This window comes from Gobio gobio, assembly GCF_949357685.1.
Source record: "Gobio gobio genome assembly, chromosome: 3".
NCBI classification, from domain to species: domain Eukaryota; kingdom Metazoa; phylum Chordata; class Actinopteri; order Cypriniformes; family Gobionidae; genus Gobio; species Gobio gobio.
Genome location: NC_137099.1, coordinates 67,914,452 through 67,936,180, shown reverse-complemented (window position 1 = coordinate 67,936,180; position 21,729 = coordinate 67,914,452). Strand labels below are relative to the sequence as shown.

General features: G+C 40.2%; 1 protein-coding gene across 1 annotated transcript; it reads right to left on the bottom strand.

Annotated features, from left to right (window-relative positions):
* Window positions 1–14,573: 14,573 nt before the first annotated feature.
* Window positions 14,574–21,519, bottom strand: LOC307124255 (microfibril-associated glycoprotein 4-like; the record flags this gene model as incomplete). Its single annotated transcript, XM_079813301.1, has 5 exons — window positions 14,574–14,821; window positions 14,919–15,086; window positions 15,189–15,285; window positions 15,360–15,566; window positions 21,367–21,519. 5 exons carry the CDS (start codon window positions 21,517–21,519, stop codon window positions 14,574–14,576), a joined length of 873 nt encoding a protein of 290 aa, XP_079669427.1.
* Between the last annotated feature and the right edge of the window lie 210 nt (window positions 21,520–21,729).

Here is a 21,729-nt window from a genome sequence, read left to right as displayed (position 1 = left end):
ATATATGGCTCCAAGAATGCATTGTATTTTGACCCACTTGTGTTTGTGTTTAAGGTTGTTTACCTGCTTTTGACCACGACAACTTTCAAATAAAAGAAAGAAAAGAAAGAATTGATTCCTGGTCATTGAGTAAAATCCAGTCCAAACCTTCAGAGGCAAGCATACCCTTTCAAGTGGGGGAAACTGCAGGGTTGAACCTCACAAGAGTGAGGGCACTTGACATGCATTGTGGCATGAAGCATGTCACCGTTGTTGAGATTCATAGGCAGATTCTTGATGTCTGTGTGTGAGTTAATCCCGCAGGAGTTTGAAGTGATTAGTGTACAATCTGTTTCAAAACATATTCAGCTTTACTGATTAAAACCGATCTGGATCTTTCCTGGAATCACAGTTAAAATAAAGTTAATAGTGTATTGTTCATACTCAGTCATAAGATCAATTAATTAAATCACTACACAATGATCATATTCTTATCACTGACTAGCCGACAGCATCTGATTGTGTTTTCTCTTGCTTTTCTTGCCATAGCAAACTCAGTTATAGCAGCCAGAGAAACACTAACATTAAAAAGTCATCAAACTGCCCAACTAAAGAAAACACTAAGGGCCCTATCTTGCACCCAGCGCAATTGACTTTGTACACCGACGCATGTGTCATTCCTATTTTGCACCCGCGCAAAGCGCGCTTTTCCCTCCACAGAAGCACGTCGCTAAACTAGTGAATGAACTTGCGCTACCTGGGCGGTTCAGCGCAAAAAAGGAGGCGTGTTCCGGCGCAAACAATCCCTGGTTCTATTTTGCTGTTCCATTAAACAATTGCGCCACTGACCAGAAAAAACCTAGTCTAAAGTCAGTGGCGCGTTGCGCGTTGTTCATTATGCTATTTTAAGGGCGCATGCTTGACCATAATGTATAGCGTGCACAACGCGCATACACTTTGCTCATGTAATCTACACAGATGCAACAGTTATTTTTGCAAATCATAAATTGTTACACTAAAAAATATTAACACATGAGATAACGGAAATCATTGTGGTGTGCCACGAAGATGTGAAAAAATAGGCATAAATCTAGCTTACAAATTATTCAGGCTAATTGTAGTCTAATAATTAAGGAGACCTGTTTGCCCAACTATAGTGGCAACTTCTGGCAAGACATATATGTATATAAGGACATCTAACAAATTGGTTTGTCCGTCAAGAACCAGGAAAAAAAATCGGTGAGGGTGGACGCAGCGATGTCCTCTGCTGGTGTCAGGTCCTGAGTAGAGGCAGATCCACCTCCCGTTACACGGCGTGCCCGATTGATGCTGGCAAGCTTGGACTTTCCCTGTCTTCTGATGTCATTGTAGCGCTTGCGGCACTGGTGCGACGTCCTGGGGATGCCAGCTGATGAAACAATTGTGGCTATTTCCTCCCACGCCTGTTTAACCGACGCTATTTTGGGTGGGTTTCTCCCATCCCCATACAACACAACTTCTCTGTCTTTCACTGCTCTTACGAGAACATCAGTCTCCTCGGCTGTGAACCGCTCCTGGCGTGCGCCTGGTAAATACGCCATAATAATAGCAATCCATAATGGAACTTGCGCACCTGCTTTTACAGGGAATGTTGGATGACGCTCTGATTGGTTTATTCACGTTACGCCCAAACCACACCTATGAATAATGAAGCTACTTCAGACCAACCCATTTTAGATTTGCGCCGGGCGCAAGAGCCATTTATCCCGCCGGGAAAATAGCAACAGCGCCGAGACCCGCCCACAAAGTTACTTGCGCTTCGCGCTTTGACACTTGCGTTTCAGATCGTTAAAATAGGGCCCTAACAATTTTCAAAACAAAATCAAACAAAAAATCTGTTAATTCTCAATAAGAGCTTCTGTAGTCGTCTGACAGAAACAAAGTCAGTCTGGTTAGTAATGTGTGAAGCTGGTAATGCTGTTTGTGGAGTTGTTTAATCCTCCTCTGCTGAGATCTTCAGAGATTTAGGCCCAATTTCTACCCCTTAGCCCTTCTCTTTCCCCTACCCCTTTGTTTTGTACGTTCAGGTGAAGGGGTAGTGGTGTCTCGATTCTCTTTTGGCTGGAGTGGTAGGGGTAAGGGGAAGGGCCAGATAGCCCTTCAAACGAAGATTTTTCAGGACCACACTTCAAACTAAGGGGTATGAGGAGTTTCCCTCCACCGACTCCGTGCTGCTAGAATGTGTGTGTGTTGCAACTCGGGATCGATCACTTGCGTGTCGCCTGCCTGCCAGTTTCTCTGTAGCTTACTAAATGCACTATTTGATTGATTTGAACACATATTAATAATAGTAAAAATATATATCTGGTCATCCTTCATAACGCAGTCGATATTTACATCACATATTGACTGTAAACTCTTGCGTTACCAAGGCAACTACTGACTTGACATATAACGTATGAACATTATCGCAGCACCACAGTAGATAATGAAACCATATCCGTACCGGCCGGCTCGGATCAGCACGGAATGGAAAGGTTAATAAACAAAGAGAACAGTTTGACCCGATGGAAAAGCGGCTTCACCAGGCTTGTATCATTCTGTATCATCTTAGGAAACTCTGGCTCACACGTTTTTGAACTGAAAATGAGCACCATTTTATTAAAGGGGTGGTAAACCACGATTTCACTATTCTAACTTAAGCTAGCGTGTAATTTTGCTGCTTTAGCATAAACAACATCTGCAAAGTTACAACGTTCAAAGTTTAAAGCAAAGGGAGATATTTGCTTTTAAAGAAATCCATTTCTAAGAACTACAGCAAACGACCAGTAGGCGACTACACACATTCCTCCAGGGTTGGTGACATCACCAGGCTCAATATTTACATAAACCACTCCTCCGAGAATATTAAATAGGGGGGGGTGAGGCCATTTTGTATCGTGGCGCTGTTGTGGTATAGTTAGGCTGGAGTGTTGTTGCCGCGATGCCGAGGAAACGCTGTTATATTCATCCGGATTGCAGGTCTGGGGTACTTGCTTTGTTCAGCCTTCATAGGGACAGGGGTGCGTTGCAGAGCGTTTAACATACAACATGTTATATAAACGTGTGTATGAGACAGAAGGGAACAGGCACGTGTGGGGCTCCTGCAGCACATCTCACGGAGGGAAACTTTCACAATGTTCGCGAGTTCAACACCGGATTTGCACAACGTCAGCTGCATAAGACAAACACTGCCAGTGTGTGAATGCACGACGCGCGCGGGGCTCCCTCCCGCAGCACATTTCACGGAGGAAAACTTTCACAATGTTCGCGAGTTCAATACAGGATATGCACAACGGCTTGACCTGAAAGCTGGATTTACAAACAGAAGCTGTTTACGGGCCACAACCTGTAAGTCTGATTTATTTTTCATCGATGTGTTTTCCTGTAATAGGTTGTAGCAAGGAAGTAAACAGATGACAACACTGTTCTGCAAACCAGTCTGTTAAATGCTTATTCATACTTAACGTTTTCCGACGAACACCTATCGTTACAAACACTAACGTTAAAATCTCAACAGCGAACTTGGCATTAGTGTAAATGATTCTTTGATTAGAGCTTTTATGTATTATTTATCTACAGGCATGCTAAACATGGTTCTGTGTGTGATTTGGCTACTATAGTAAAGCCAGTGTTTAGTGTTTTGGGTTAATAGTTCTTGCGACAGATATTTGGCTATAATCGTTCTAAAAATACAAAAGTAACAGTGCCATTCAGTAGCGATCACTATAGATCCGCAGTCTTTACTCATTAGGACTGAACAGGTTCTGCTCGATCATCTTCACTAAAATGTTCTGGGTCTGATTCGGGCTCAGATTGGTGTGGTTTTATTGACGCCATCGTTTCTAATACTGACCAAAGCACAGTCTACCGGTAAGGTAAGGGGCGTGACGTTTCCGACAAACGTACACTGCGGTTAGCGAATCACATCACACTGGGCCAGCTAACCAATCTGAGCCCATTGCGTATTTTTGAGGGACTGGCTTCATACAACCCGGAAAGCATCAGACCGTTTTACAAGGAGGGACAGAGCAGTGTAGAATAAATGTCAAATATATGAAAAATAATGATTTTTTTTTAAAAACGAAGCATTAACACATGTTACAGTGCACCCCACAAACACAATCAAGCCTTCAAAACAATGTGTTTTACCACCCCTTTAAGTCCAAATACAGCGCAAAACTCTGTTGGGAGTGAGTAATTTGTTAAACGTGCTTGCGCCTGATATAGCCTACGCACTTCTTTTCGCTGTTTATAATGTTTAAATGTCAGAGGACAATAATAAAATAAACAGGGTATGATGACGTGTAATGGTATAGTAGTGGTGTCCCATTTCTTAGGGGAATATTTTCAGGTAGGGGTAGGGGTAGGGTAAGGCGAAGGGGTATAAAATAGAATTGGGATTGGGCCTTAATGTCTTTTTTATAGTCAGTCATAGTTCTTGTGTTTTCCTCTTTTCTTCAGTGATTTTGCTCATTATCATCAGGTGTTCACCACTAATGGTCAATCATCACTTAATTAATCTCTTAATTATCTCATTAACTTTAACACTGATTCAGTGTTACTTTAACACTCTGTAGAGTGGGACCATATGTGCTCTGAGCAGTGTTAATTTAACACTGGGGATTTCACTGTGTATAAAATGGAAATTACTTCAGAAAGAGGTTGATTATATACTTGCTCACAACTTGGCAGAAACCAGTTTCAGTTCTTGGAGCTCTCCATGTATTTTAGTGAGTAAACCCGGTAATTTGTATAGTTTTTGCACAGACTACAGGATTGTTACTCTCTACCAATAATCAATGACTGTGTTAACCATGTTGGCTCTGCGCAATTCGTTAACATATTTGACCTCCTAAAAGATTGTTGGCAAGTGTCGTTGACATCCCGTGCTAAAGAACTATCTGCTTTTGTTAAACCTGATAGGCTCCATCAGTACACGGTTATGCCTTTTGGAGTCAGAAATGCAACAGCAGTTAATTCATCTTTAGCTGTAAGTCAATCACGTGTTGTCTGGGCTTACAGGTTGTGAGGCTTACCTGAATGATGTTATTCTGTAGAGTTCTTCTTGGTCTGAACCCCTTGATCAAATTAGAGAGCTCTTTGTGTGTCTGGCTAAAGCCAACATGACTATAAACCTTGCCAAGTGCAAATTTGGAAAGCTCACTGTGTCATATATTTAGGTACAGTGGTTGTCTAGGGTTGTGTAAAACCTATTCACGCTAAAGTTGATGCTATATGTAGTTTCCCCATACCAGCTACTTGTCATGAGTTACAACGATTTCTTGGGAAGGTGGGTTACTATAGAGGCTTTTGTCACAACTTTGCAAATGTAGCTGCTCCTTTGACCGATTTGTTAATGTAGGATCCATACATTGGGTTTGATTTGCCTTTTATGGTATTTCCTCTTTTTCTATACTGTTGTGTATGTGTATGCGCTAAGTGACGTCATTGGTTACTGTGGGTGGCACTGGGGGCGTGGTGTCTGTATTAGTGTGTGTGCTCACCTGTGTGGTGACTCGCCCTCATGTGCAATGGTTCAGCATGACGCATCTTCAGTGTCAATCCACATGTCTTAACCTGCCGCAGAGTTTGGATTGATTTTTGAGTTTATACGCTGCAATATTGAGTCAACAGAAACGTTTGTTGAAGCGCAGATTCAAATGTATTGTCCAGACAACATTGGATGTTGGAGATTGCTTTAAAAGTTGTAAACGATAGACGCGAATATGCATTGGACTCGTGTAAAGCCTATTCATTCACAAATTTGCTGCTACGATGCTCATTTGGTTATCACAGTCGCCTCGATTGAAAGGGACACTACGTTTATAAACGTTTGTGGATTGGTTGTCAATGAATGATTGTATTCCCTGCTAGGCTTAGCGGTACTTTTGCATAAGGTGATTGTACTGGTTTGTTTGTTTTGGGACCTTTTGTAGTGTTTTAGTTTGTGCGTCAAGCGGGTGAAGCATTGCGCTTGGGAGTGCCGCCGTAGTTCAGGTTCTAAGATGGTCAGTCTGGTTCGAAACTATCGGTATGTAGGTACATACATACCCACCGCTAGTATGCACAGAAGACTAGGGTTGAGTTTAGCTTAGCCTCTGTGGATAATTTAGAGGGAATCAAAGACAACGCATTGTATCTTGTTCACGTGGAAACAAAAGCCATAAAAAGGGCGTGCTGTTTAATGTCATTAAAATATGTTTTGGTGATTATTGGATTATTTTGTAGATGAAAAAGGGAGTCGAAGGATACCAGGTTAGATGTGGTAAAAGAATCAAATGATATGAGACAAATCAAACCCAATGTATGGCTCCGACATTCCGGCCCCAAATTATTTCATGGTAATAATTAACTACCACCATCATCCCGTGGGAGACAGACACCAATCAAAATACAAAGTGAACTACTAGTCTTCTAAAAGTCCTTTAAAGTCCACCAAAGTCAATAATGTAATGACCACTATGTCCAAAGGTCTTCACTGCCCCTCTGCTTCCTGCAGAAGACAGACTTTGGTTATTGGCCTGTACAGATAACTGGTTCTATTTTTAATCCGTACACGTCGTACCAGTCCTTTTTTGTCCGGAACAGTATCCAGAATTCTTCCTGTAATCCAAGCATTTCGAGGTGCCATATCATCCACTAACACCACGAGATCTCCTGGAACAAAGTTTCTTTTGGCAGTATTCCACTTCTGGCTCTCCTGAAGTCCAGGAAGGTACTCCTTCACCCAGCGCTTCCAGAACAAATCTGACATATATATATATATATATATATATATATATATATATATACCAGTGAAAACATACTCCTTCTCGAATAATCCTGGCGGCAACAATGGCTGCGATTTAAGCAGAAGTAGATGGTTAGGGGTTAATAGTCGTCCAATAATGAAAGCCAGATCCTCAAGATTTGGAGGCACAGGACAGTGGCCCTCCAGGACCGACTTTGGACACCCCTGGCCTAGCCTATGCTTTTGTGTTTACCCGTATGGGCTACCCTGAAAGACTTCTGCTCAGACCTTTTTGAGCAGCTTCTCTGTAATCGTTGTTTTATGTTATTGGACTCTTTTGCCTGCATCATCCAGTGTGGATCTGTACCTTGCTCGACCTAGCACTGATGCAGGATCCTTTGTGTTTGCTCAAGAATCGTAAAGACTATCTGTTTTTTCCCTTCTAAACCCGCCTCTTGGGTCCACACTGGATGCAGTTCAATGATTTGGAGGGGAACCTTGGGTTTCCAGCAACACACTCTGGCTTCGAATCCAGACCTGACAACTAAATTTAATAGAGATTTTTTTCGACACTCATATTTAAACACTTCTCATTTTAACACCACGGCATCCCACACTTTGCATTGCACTTGGTGTAAGGCTAGGATGAGCTGCTCGGCCATGGAAACCCATTGCATGAAGCTCTACACACTGTTCTTGAGCTCATCTGAAGGCCACAGAAGTTTGGAGGTCTGGAGCTATTGACTCTGCAGAAAGTTGGCGACTTCTGTGACCCTCAGCATGCGCTAACCCCGCTCTGTGATTTCACGTGTTTCACGAGTTGCTGTTGTTCCCAATCGCTTCCACTTTGTTATAACACCACTAACAGTTTACCGTGGAATAAATTTCCCGAATGGACTTGCACAGGTGGCAATCTATCAGGGTACCACACTTGAGTTCATTGAGCTCCTGAGAGCGACCCATTCTTTCACAAATGTTTGTAGAAGCGTCTGCAGGCCTAGTGCTTGATTTATACACCTGTGGCCAAGAAGTGATTTAATTCTGTGATTTGGAGGGGTGGCCCAATACTTTTGACAATATAGTGTACATCTGTCACATGCCTGTCAGGAGAGAGGCTCCCGCCATGCCTGTTCCAGTGGTCTCAGTTCCGGTGGTCCCAGTTCCGGTGGATCGTGTTCCGGTGGTCCCAGTTCCGGTGGTCCCGAGCTCGGTGGTTCCGGAATGGAGGAGAAGGAGAAAGGCTCCCTCTATGCCTGTTCCGGTGGTCCCAGTTCCGGTGGATCGTGTTCCGGTGGATCGTGTTCCGGTGGTCCCAGTTCTGGTGGTCCCAGTTCCGGTGGACCCAGTTCCGGTGGTCCCAGTTCCGGTGGTCCCAGTTCCGGTGGTCCCTGCTATGACTGCACCACCCAGACGCCCTGCTCTGCCCGTGCCGCCCTAGCGTCCTGCTCTGACCGCGCTGCCCTGGCCACCTGAACTCTGCGTGCCGCCCTAGCCGCCTGAACTCTGCGGGCCGCCCTGGCCGTCTGAACTCTGCGGGACGCCCTGGCCGCCTGAACTCTTTGTTTCCCCTGTCCCTCCCATCCCTCCCTCCCTGGTCTGTCCCTCCCTGGTCTGTCTCTCCCATCCCTCCCTGGTCTGTCCCTCCCTGGTCAGAGCAGGACGCCAGGGCGGCGCGGGCAGAGCAGGGCGTCTGAGTGGTGCAGTCAGAGCAAGGACCACCGGAACTAGGACTAGAGGATGTGTCAAACTTCCGGTCGCTGCTCATGTGGCTGACCGTAGGCTTGTAGAGTAACATAACTATAGATTTTGGTGTATGTTTGTTTGTTTGTTTTTGTATATTGAGTGCATTTTTATTCGGACAGTTCACTTTATCTTTTTTGAGGAGACATTTACAATTGTTAGCGATCGCTAACTAGTTGACTGAGTGTTTGGTGCTTACTGGCGATCAATATGGATTATAGAAGACTTTTTTGGTCATTGGTCTTTTTACATTTTTTGGAGCATGTATTCTGCTTATCAACTGGATACCCACCAGGATACTCACCCTCATCAGGCTACTGTTACGGAGAGGATTCCAGAGGAAATGACATGTAAATGGCCATCTACCCCAAGGGAATCTTCTCAAAACAAGAAGGTAACAAGAAGGGGGAAGAAAAAGGGAGGAATAAGAGCTAGACTTAAGCGGGAGAAATGTAAACATCGACCGCTCCCCTCAGTCATCATGGCCAATGTCCGTTCTCTCCGTAACAAAATTGATGATTTGCAAGCTAATTTGAACTACATGCATCAATATAGGACTACTTCTATTTTAGCATTCACTGAAACATGGCTGAATAAGAACGATGATGATGATACTTTATATATTGATGGCTTTGGGTCTCCCCTAAGACTTGACCGGGACAATAAGCTTACAGGCAAACAGCACGGAGGTGGTGTTTGTTTATATGTAAATGCACAATGGTGTTCAACGATTGTCATAAGGGAGAAGTTGAGCACCTCTGACATTGAACTTTTGGCTGTGTCGTTGCGCCCTTTTTATCTGCCCAGGGAATTCCCACAGCTTTTTATTGTGGTTTATATTCATCCGAGAGTAAATGCGACCATAGCCACAGATCATTTTAAGAACGCCATAGACAGACTTGAATTAATATCTCCAGATTCTCCTAAATTCATTCTGGGCAACTTTAATCACTGTTTCATAGAAAAATCATTGAAAGGTTTTCAGCAGTATGTCACGTGTGCTACTCGCCTGGGGAAAACATTGGACAAATGCTATGGCTCAATCACAGGTGCATATAGATCTATCGCTCTCCCACCACTCGGGTCTGCTGATCATTATACACTGTACTGCTTGCACCAGCATATTTGCCGGTTATAAGGAGGACAAAGAAGGTTATAAAGGTTGTTAAACAATGGACTAACGACAGCATTGATATACTACAGGGATGTTTTGGAAACAACTGACTGGAATACGCTCATAGCGCCATCTATCAATATTAATGAGCAAGTAGATACAATAACATCGTATATCTCCTTCTGTGTGGACAACATCATTCCTACAAAAAATATTACCATCTTTCCTAACAACAAGCCCTGGGTGACTAAAGAACTCAAAAACATTTTAAACAAGAAAAAGAGAGTTTTCTATACCGGCTCTGAGTATGAAAAAAAGGAGATTAATAGAGAGGTTAAGCGTGCTATTAAACATGCCAAACTGAAATATGAGGACAAGATTGAGCAAACATTCACTCAGGGGAACCTTCATACAGCTTGGCAGGGTCTTAAGAACATGGCAGCAGTTAATATTGCTCCCACTGCTCGAAAGCACATTCAGGTTGCAGGTAGCAGTTCAACATCTCTTCCAAATGACCTTAATTATTTTTACACCAGATTCGAGACTGATAATAGTACTCAAGTAGAAACAATAATTTCTACTTTAAAACCTGGTGACTGTGCTCTCACCATCAGTACAGAGGAGGTTGTGCGAGCCCTCAAGAAGACCAAAGTTAAATCTGCGCCTGGTCCGGATACTGTCTGTGGCCAAACTTTAAAACATTGTGCGGAGCAGTTAGCGAGTGTGTTTCAGACACTGTTTCAGAACTCCCTGGCCAGTGGTGTTGTCCCTCAGTTGTGGAAACATTCCACTGTCATCCCAATACCAAAGAAGAGTTCCATCAACGTCTTAAATGACCTGAGGCCCATTGCTCTCACGTCTCTTGTGATGAAGGCAATGGAGAGGATTATTAAAAACTACATCACTAAAGAACCTGAGTTGCAGTTGGACCCACTTCAGTTTGCCTATCGCACAGGCAGAGGGGTGGATGATGCAAAAGTGTTTATCACAGATATTGTCCATAAGCATCTTGAGTCTCCTAATACCACAGCTAAATTTTTGTTCGCTGATTTTTGTTCGGCATTCAATACGCTACAGCCACATATTCTTGCTGAGAAGCTCATCAGTCGTTTCCATCTGGAGGACCAGCTGATCTTCTGGATAATTGACTTTCTGACAAATAGGTCTCAGAGAGTGCTGGTCAACAACACCTTTTCTGACCTCCTTTATACTTCAACCGGCTCTCCACAGGGCTGTGTCCTTTCTCCGCTCCTCTTCATTCTGTATACTGACGATTGTAGGTCCACCCAATCTGATTGTAGTCTAATTAAGTTTGCTGATGACACCGTCTTATTGTCTCTGCTATCAGACTCTCAACAGCATCCCGGCCCAGCTCTTCAGGAATTTGTGGAGTGGTGTGACAATTCGTGTTTGGAACTCAATGTAAATAAAACTAAAGAGATGGTGGTAACCTTTTCCAACAAGCAGAGGCAGATGGCTATGGCAGTCACCACTGTGATTCACGGAAAGCCCATAGAGATCGTCGAAGAGTACAAGTACCTGGGCACAATTTTTGATAATATGCTGAAATTCACCTCTAACACAGAAGAGATATTGAGAAAATGCCATCAGCGGCAGTATCTCTTAAGAAAGCTCAATTCCTTTGGGGTTAGTAAAAGCATTCTTACTATGTTCTACTACTCCTACATCGAAAGTGTCATTACATTTTCTATCGTCTGCTGGTTTCACTCCATCAGCCTTCAAAACAGAAATCGCTTGGAGCGCATGGTAAAAGTCTGTTAAAAAATTATCGGACTTTGAGTGGCTCTGGGCGACGTCTTCGTTGACCGGGCTGTAGGACACAAAGGAGGAGGGCAACCTTTTTTCCAAAATCGGTGCAGCTTTTAAATTTACAGCCGTCTCTAAGCACCATCAAGTTCACCATGCAGTGATTTTTTAATTGCATTTATATACATATATATTAACGTATTTATTCCTTTTTATATATGTTTGGACTTGTTTTAATATATTTGCACTTGTGCACAATGTGTTATTTGTTTATTGTATGATTCTTTTATGCATAGCGATTGTGTGTTACTCTACGTGGCCTTGTTAATTGCCCCTTGGGGACAAATAAAGTGTTGAATTGAATTGGTCTGTCCCTCCTGTTCCTCCCTGGTCTGTCCCTCCCGTCCCTAGTGGAGCACCTGGTAGCCGCTCCTTAAGGAGGGGGTAATGTCACCTGCCTGTCCTGTCTCGTGTAGCACATGTGGTGTTTTTGTTATTTTCCTGTCTCTGTCTAGATCCCACCCCCCTTGTTATCTAGTTATTGGTTTCATTTGCCCCACCTGTGTTCCCTCATTCCCTGCTTGATTTGTCCCCTTTATAAGTTCCTTTGTGTATTCAGTCTTCGTCTGATCGTTGTCTTGTCTACGTCTCCCGGTTTCCTGTGATTCCTTTGTGGTAGGTTTGAGTTTGAGTTTGAGTTTGAGTTTGAGTTTGAGTTTGTGTTTGTGTTTGTTATTTTGATTATATGTTTTGCCCCCTCGTGGGTTTTGTTTTGTGTTATGTTCATTTTTATGTTAAATAAATCACTTTTCTCCTGCTCATGAGTCCTCACCTCAGTTTTCATTTAAGTTACGTGACAACATCAGAGTAATTCTGTCACCACTCAGCCCTTAACTTCACACTCTGGTCCTGAGCAAATTACATCTCTCCCCACATCCAAACAATTACATTGAAGATTGACGAACATGTTTACCCTCCTACAACTGTGCAGCACTCTTTAGCTTTTCATAGACCAACCTATAGTCTTAGTCAGTCAGGTGCCAACTCAACATTTCTCCCTAGACCATACATGTCTTAGGATTCCACAGGGACCCGCTATGCCCAGCCAGCTACTTTCATAGGCCCAGTCCAGTCTCAACCTCATCCTCCAACAGGTCGCTTACATCAACCGGTTAGGTAGCTGCAGTTTAACCCACAGCCCTTTTCAGTGTCTAGTAGGTGTACAGCCACAGCACAAAGCCCCTGCAGTCGATGTGATGGACACGTTGATTGCCCGCTCATATGGTATAATCAAACCAACTCTGCCTACATTTGATAGTGGTAGAGTCTGACTTTGTCTTACTCAAAATGGCCTCTACCTTTGTACTATCTAAATGTCTTTTTAAATGTTACTACTTTTTTTCTGAATGCTCAGAGAACATTTAAAAGTAACATTCCTCTGTTTGCAATTTGATCCAATTGAGTTTCCTTAATGCATGCATAACCAATAAACATTTTTTAAAAACAGTTTGGAGAACATTAAAAACGTTTTTATAACTTAATGGGAACATTAGACAAACGTTCTCAGAACAATTTTGTTTTGTTATCTGGGTATAGACAAATAAAGTGAATCTGGTCCTCTTGCATAGGGGAGAGCGGGGCACAACCTAACGCTTTTTGACTTTCTCAGTTTGTGTAAATCCACTTGGGGTTTAGAGTATTTATTTTTTCTCACATTAATTGCACACATGTCTAGTACAATTATGTGGTTTTGTTTCAGTAATACAGTGTATACGTTTTTCTTGATTTACCCCGAAAGAATGGAAGTGAAATGTGACAACATGCCCCATATGTGGATTACATTGTAACATGTGGTGGGGCACAATGTAACATGACCAAATAACAGCTTAAAATGTTACCTGATATAATCAAAAAATATCCAAGACAAACTAAACTATTTTGTTAACAAAATACAATTATTAACTTTTTAAAATAAAATAATGGGATTTTTTTAATCATTAAAAATATAAGCATTTTTGAGTTTGACTACAAACACATCGCTAAATACAGCTAAACAGCTCAAAACATAATGATAATAAATAATTTCTGAACATTGACTCTCAGTAATTATTCACCCTTTTCTCATGGTTTCTCAAAAGAGTTCATAAAAGTATAGAATATAATGTCATATTTCTAATAGGGGCTCATTGTAACGCAGTGTTACAACACACCCCATCTGCACAAGTGGGATTTAACCCGCGGCTCGTGTCTTCTACATTTTACATTTACATTTTATGCATTTGGCAGACGCTTTTATCCAAAGCGACTTACATTGCATTCAAGGTACACATTTTACATTTTGTCAGCTCTTGCTTTCCCTGGGAATCGAACCCATGACCTTGGCGTTGCTAGCGCCATGCTCTACTGTTTGAGCTATAGGAAAGCTGTCTTCTGCTGTTAGATCAGCATTAAAGAACCATCTCAACTGTTAAATAACAGATATAAGATTACAATAATATCGGATTTGCCTTATTTTAAATAAACACAAAAAACAGATATGAAAACTAAACTTAAGTAAGAAATGTACTTTTGCTATGGTTAAATACATGTTTAGTAATTTTTAATTTTGGCGCCATTTTTTCTCTAAATAATGTTGATAAGGCAACTAGTAAATACACTAAGTTTCGTCATTCTGGCATGTGGAAAGGGTTAAAACATGCGTGTTACAACTAACCCTGCGTTAGGTTGTGCCCTGCGCTCCCCTTCTCAATGAGAATTACACTGTGTGTGTCAGCAAAAGACGCTGGATGTTGCAAAATGTGATGTAAAACAGACTTTACTGGCAAATAAACAGGGATATCTGTGTTAAGAGAAACTTACACATTGTTCATTCACATATAGGGTTGTATTTAAAGGGAAAGTTAATCAGTTTATGAGCAGTTGAACTGAATTCCTCATTTACTGTTTCTGAGGTCTAGTGTAGAGATAAACAAACCCACATCAACAAATAATGCCTTTCATTGCTGAACTTTATTGAAGTTTATTGTTGATTTGTTTCAGTTGTAGATTTAAAAGAAAAAAGGAAATAATTGATCAGAGTATATAAAACAACAGCCATTTATCATAGGTCACCATATATACCCTGATTTACTAAGTTACACAGTTAACAGAGGAAAGGACACCCAAAACCTTAATTAATATTTTTTCTTCTTCTGAGAAACACTGTAATGTTTCTTCAAAGGTCTAAGACACACGTTTGATCTTCATGCTGATAAATTTCATACTGACATCGTTATTGGTCTCCCAGTGGCGCCAAACATTTCCAATGTTATTAGCTTCTCCCCATAAATACACACCGTTGGGGTTTGTACCGTGACAGTTTTTGTACCAAAATGCCCCGAGATACGCTCTGGCACAGTTACTCTTTTCTGTGTCTTGGTCTTTGTCAAAGGTGGTGAACTTCATACCATTATGGAAGGCCAAAGAGTCGCCTGCAGAGAGGAAGAGCATCATTGAGGTAATCAGGTGCACATTTACTCAACTGAGTGTGATTTATTTTTTATTTTTATGTGAATAAAAGTCTCCTACCAGCTCCTCCATCCTTAAACTCTGAAACTTGCAGTTTATACCCGTCACTTTCAGGACCCACAGTGAAGTATGAGTACTGAGCAAAACCTTTCCTTCCTTTAAAGTCCTCCAGATCCACTCTTAGCATGTACTTCCTGTTACGTGTCAGCTGGTACATGTTCTCCAGCCCTGTTCACACACACACACACACACACACACAGACACACAAAGCACATGCTCAACCAAACACATGATCATCCACACAAACGGACACACACTGTGAGATCTTACCCAGCCAGTATTCGCCCTCCTCATTCCCAAATCCTCTCTTGTACTCTTCCCACCCCCGATAGAAATTCACACTGCCGTCCATTCTCCTCTGAATCACCTGTGATGGGTTTATATAGAATATATGATTCATAATGTGTGTTCTGATGTGTGTTTAATGATCTAAAGGCCTACCGTCCATCCTCCGTTGTCGTCAACTTTCCCATCTGAGACCATGTGACAGTAAACCCAGACAAGAGCGTTCCCTGCTGGATAGATGGAGTAAACCCCACTGAGCTTTTCTCCTGCTTTATAAAGGTCAGAACAATCGACCAGCATGTCTTCATATCTGCACTTACTCCCCAGAACAACAGGGAAAAGAGCCGCCAAAAACACCATCAACTACAGGAGACAGAGAGAAAAAGAGATTAACATCACACTGAAAACCATATCTTGAAATGTAGAGTTGTTGATGAACTTACTGCCATTGTCTCAGTCTCTTCTCAGTAAATAAGCAGATGCTCTGTGAGGTAAGTGAAGAATAAAATAGTTACTCACCGCTTGTGTTGTTCAGTCTGACACAAACACACTTTATATATCTGTCAGATTCCCAGGCTCCTCCTCCTTGTCTTTATGTAAATGTCCACTATGAAGCTCTAGATGTCTCGCTACAAGATTCATATTCATATTACATTCTAAAGAAACAGAATCTATTTACTCTCAATGCAAATATCCTATCCTGTTGGCAAAGTTATTTACACCAACTCACACACCAATGCTCATAGACGGTCAAAACAGCCATGACAATTTTCAGTTTATTGACCTTGACCTTGAAATGCATGGAAAGACAGCACATCCCATTATAAAAAGGCTCTAAAAGCAGCCAGGACTGAGCATTACCATAAACTGATAGAAAATAACAAAAACAAACACAGGTTTTTATTTAGTACAGTGGCCAGGCTAACAAATAAAAACACATCACCTGAACAATTTTTTTTTTGAATTTTTTGAAACTTTATGAATTTCTTCAGTGAGAAAATCTAAAGCATCAGAAATGTAATTGTAAATGTGAAACCTTTAACAGTGTTTTATGATTTAGCCGTTTATTTTACAATCACAGTGCTTTACTACTATAGGACAGGAAGTAAACTTAAGTAAACAATAAACTTATCATTGTCTTAACCAACAACATGTTTATTAGATCCAATACCCACTAAACTACTGAAAGAGTTGTTACCTGTAGCAAAAGAGCCTCTTCTCAATATTATTAACTCATTTAACTTAATTATTAATCATTAACTCTAGGTCATGTCCCAAGACCATTCAAGATGGCAGTTATTAAACCTCTCATTAAGAAACCACACAGTAAAAACTCCAGTTTTAAATTAACTCTCCTGGGAGTATATGTGAGACCACACTCAAGAGTGTTAAAGTGTTAAAATAAGAGTGTTAAAGTAACACTGAAGCAGTGTTAAAGTTAATGAGATAATTAAGTGATTCATTGAGTGATGATTGGCCATTAGTGACGAACACCTGATGATAACAAGCAGAATCGCCAAAGGAGAACACCACAATCCTTAAGTCACCATTGTTGTGATCAATGTTTGATTTAGTTTGGATCTCGACCCTTGACATTTAACACATTAGATTTAGTTATGGTTGCTTTAACAGCCAGACAAGCAAAGGGTAAAAGTTGATCAGGTGGTGTTGGTTATGTTTTGACATGTTTACACCAGCCTTGTGATTCCACAGAATAAAATCAAGCATTTTCAACTTATTCCCAAGGTTTTTTTTTTAAAGTCGTTCTGATAAAAAAAAAAAAAAAAAAAAAAAAAAAAAAACATTTTCACAGACATCAAGAATCAGCCTGAGAATCTCAACAGTGGTGACCATCAAAAAGCATGTTGCAGTGCATTCTGGGAGCCATCAATCAAAATTCTTCCATGGCTCCCATCATTCATTTCTCCATGAATAAATTATGAGCTTTACGAGGTGTTTGTCACCATTGTTGAGATTCCTACACTGATTCTTGATTTGCGTGTGCCTAAAGAATTTTGTTTACTTTTTTTTTTATCAGAACAACTTTTAAGAAATCCTTAGATTTATATTGAAAATGCTGGATCTTATGTTATAATCAACAAGATAAACCCAACTCAGAGACTAGGCTCAAAATGAGGTTGGTGATTCAGGTCAAGTAATGACGATGTCAAAACATAACCAACACCAAGCAATCAGCTTTTGTCATTGCTTGTCTGGCTGTTACAACTCAGCTACAGCACCAAACAAAATATAATATTACAAAGTCAAGGGTCAAGATCAAAAGCAAGGCAAACACTGTTTACCATAATGGTGGTTGATGTTCAAAATTCAATGTTGATTTTTCTCATTTGGTGATTCCGCTTGTTAACATCAGGTATCTTCCATAATGGCCAGTCATCACTCAATGAATCACTTAATTATCTCATTAACTTTAACACTGCTTCAGTGTTACTATAACACTCTTATTTTAACACTTTAACACTCTTGAGTGTGGTCTCACATATACTCCCAGGAAAGTTGATTTAACACTGGAGTTTTTGCTGTGCACAACTAGATCCAAATGAATTAGCAGATTACAGACCCATTTCAAATCTTCTAATGTCTAAAATACTAGAAAAAGTTTTGCTCCTTCCTGCAAAAAAAAAAACGATATTAGTGTTTATTGGCAGTTTAAAAGAGACAGATAAATATTGCCTCCTTTAAATTTTGACATGGGTTATGACTGAGTTGAAACTACTCTGTCATTAGCTGATAATACTGTTACAATGTATTTTTAAAAGAGTGGTATTCTTGTCAAACTTCACCAGTAGGGCACCCTATAGCGTTGCACTAGGTCATGGATTAGTTGATGCTAGTAGAGTGAAAATAGCGTTCAGTCTGTGATGAATGAGTTCAGGTGTACACACTACGGAGAGTGTTCCCGATCCAACCTGTGTTTTTCACATTTCGATACAGTAACCCCGATAAAAAATTCTGTAATGTTGACACATGCATTTTCTGTAATGATGCTTTCAAACCCTATGTATTGTGAAAAGTTCTATACAAAAAAATGTGAATAGAACTGAGAACCTTACCAAAATGTTCCCCGTTAGCTGGGTTTTAATATTTTGCTTCTTTTTTGTAGCAATTATCTTAAGGGTTTTTGTTTTCACCTGTACATTTTCATTTGTATGCCATGTGTATTTTGAGAGGGAAAAAGGACAGCGATTACTTAATTGTTAGCACATTATTAACCCATGGTTTCACAGACAAGGCTTAAAAGATTAGTTCACTTTAAAAAAAACTTTTGCTGATAATTTACTCACCCCCATGTCATCCAAGATGTCCATGTCTTTCTTTCTGCAGTTGAAAAGAAATTAAGGTTTTGGATTAAAACATTCCAGGGTTTTTCTCCATATAATGGACTTCAATGGGTCCCAAACGATTCAAGGTCCAAATGACAGTTTAAGTACAGCTTCAAAGGGCTTTAAATGATACCAGACAATGAATAAGGGTCTTATCTAGAGAAACCATCAGTTTCTGCAAGAAACCGAGCAGTATTTATGCTATTATTTTACCTCTTTTTAGACGAACGTGATCATCTCTGAGCTCAGCCATTACTTCTGCTAAGTGAGGTCAAAATACGAGCGTGGTCATAGATGTATACGTAGATACCTCATTAGCGCTTGTACGGATCAATAGAATTAGGATTCTATGATTGTTATATTTATGACCACGAATGACAATGTTGTTAACCACTATTACAAAGTCACATAAAATGGCAAGAGTCAAACTGCCCAACTAAAGGAAACAATGATCACCATAATGGCGACCAAATATTTTCAATAAAAAAAATCTACATCTGAACCGGTTTATTCTTAAGAACTTCTGTTTCCAATAGACACAAAATGTTGAATTGGCTCAACTACAAAGGATTTGTTACAGAATAGTTGCATCTCTCCAGAAAACAAATAATGTCAAGTTGGCTCAACTTAAAAAAAAAATTGTGTGTCACAGACAACTTATTTCCAGTTTGTATAACTGTTATTTACAAAAGTTGAGTCAACAAGAAAAAGCTAGGGGAAATTAGTACTAAGATTTTTAAAATTTTTGCTGAACCAACGCAACAAAATCAGTCTTTTCAACTTTTTCAGTCTTTTCAACTTTTTTCAAGTTGTAGTGTAGGCCAAATAAACTTAGAGTTTTCTGTCAGTATAAGTCAAATATACTTAGGTGCAATGTTAAGTATATTTATGAAAAGTACATCAAAAGTAGACTGAAAATATACTTTCTTATTTTTAGTTTAAAAGAAGTATAGCGACTTCTTACAGTAGAATTGTTTTTTTTTTTAGTGGCTTTTAAGTAGAAGCTCAGGTTTAGATCGAGGGATAAATTCAAAGTAAATTCTGAAGAAATGATATGATGATGATGATGTTTGTTCTCATTGCATGTGGTTGTGCTGTTGATGGGTTTTGGATGTGTTCTAGTGAAAAGCTAAAGAGCTAATTACAGATCATGACCTCCAGCTTTGTGTGTGAATGTGTCAGAACAGAAATTATTCTTCTATTTGTTTTTTGGGTGTCAAACAGGTAATAACATTTTTTTTAGAGAAAAACACCAACTGTTACACCAGTGCATATACATAAAAAACAAATAAATGACTATTTAGACACAAATACAGACAGTGTCGTGAAACAACTACCTATTTACCCATCAAACATCATATCTACTGAACACCAAACCTTTGAGGATCTTCACCTGTAGAGGTTAATTTGAACATGTCATGTATTTGAAAGGAAAACATCGATCTAGGACAACATGTTTGTTGGTGTACAGTGTTAGTGTTAGTGTTTGTTATACAGCACTTAGTACATCAAGATTAATTTCCCTAAAGACACGAAAGCCAGCTGAAGGGAAAACACAGACTTCCTCTTACACATTGTCAAATTAACTTTAATATTGTGTCTAAAATACATTTAGTTTGATTGCATTCCTTTACACTTTATCTGTTTCAATTTCCACCTATAGTTGCCAGCACATTTTGCGGTCTTATCACCTCTCTCATTATGTTTTCTTTGTGGTTAAATCAAGGTAAGACAAGAGGATAACTTAATTAAAAAGACTCAAAATAGCAGAACACATCATTAAATATGTTGAGTTTGCATTAGTGCGTATGAGAAAGCCTGAGTACGCTATCTGAGTAAAGCTTCGATCAAGAGGAACTTTATGGCAATGGCCTGAAAGTCATAATTATGACATACCACATACCACAAGTTATGACATATTAAGTAAAAAAACTAGACACACTAAGTCATTATGACATAAAAAGCTGACATTATGAAATAAAGTCGAAGTTAACACACATTAATTGATCATTATGACATACTAAGTCATATTTATTAGATAAAAAGGTCAAAATTATGACTTTATATCTAGGATTTTTTTCTTAATTTTATTCATTTTGCTATAATTATGATTTATCTCATAATTGACTTTTAAAGTCAGAATTTCAACTTTTTATGACAAACAATAACTGCAGTACATTGCAGTAAAACTGTAGATTTGCAGTAAATGAAGTATAGATGCAATACAAATGCAGTACATTGAGGTAAAACAGCAATATTATATTATAATATGCAATACTGCAGTTTATTCATGTCCAAAAAAGTGCATATATATATATATATATATATATATATACACACACACACACTTCAGTGGTTCACAGAAAACATTATCTCTCTGCATCAGCATTTGAATGGGGTAGTATTGTTTTTTTGTTGTTGATTTCTTTGTCTATTAAGACAAAATGCATCTACAATTTTAAAGCACTATGTAGAGGCATGATTTTGTCTAAATAGAACTACTTTAACTTACAAGCTACTTGTTGTCAGGATTCCTGGGTGATCGTGTTTGTGTTTATGTATTTCTTACCTGTTGGTGGTGGTTCCTCACGGGTTCACTGGTCCCTCCCACTCGTTTCACTAATTGTTCACCTGTCGTGTCTCATCAGTTATTTCCCTTTTTATAGCACAGTGTCCTGTCTCTCGTCGCGTGCTCATTGCCTTGGTTGGTCTCAGTCACTCTGTCGGTCCAGTCGGAGGTTCTTGTTTTGTTCTCTCTTTAGCGATTCTCAGGTTCGGTCGCAGGCGTCTGGAGGCTTGTCTATGCCCGGAATTCACACGTCTGTGGATGTACGAGAACTGTCCTCTAGAGAACTCTGCTCTGCCTTTCCGGTGTGACTGGTGCGCTTCGTTTTTAGGCGAGATCCAGTCTCATCCAGGTTCCACGAACTGCCTTTTCTTCCGGACGCTGCATCGTCTTCTGTCCAGTGCATGGAGTATTTCGTCAGTCATTCAAAGTGAGGATTTCTCTCCGGTTACCCACCAGAGTGGATTACGTCGTGGGACGCCGCGTGTGGACTCAATTCTGTGAAGTGTGTTATGTGCCTTGCCTAGACTTCTCATTGTACTTCTAAATAAACATTGAACTTGCATTTGACTCCGAGACTCATTGTGACAGAATGAGCACGCCACTGATGGAGTCA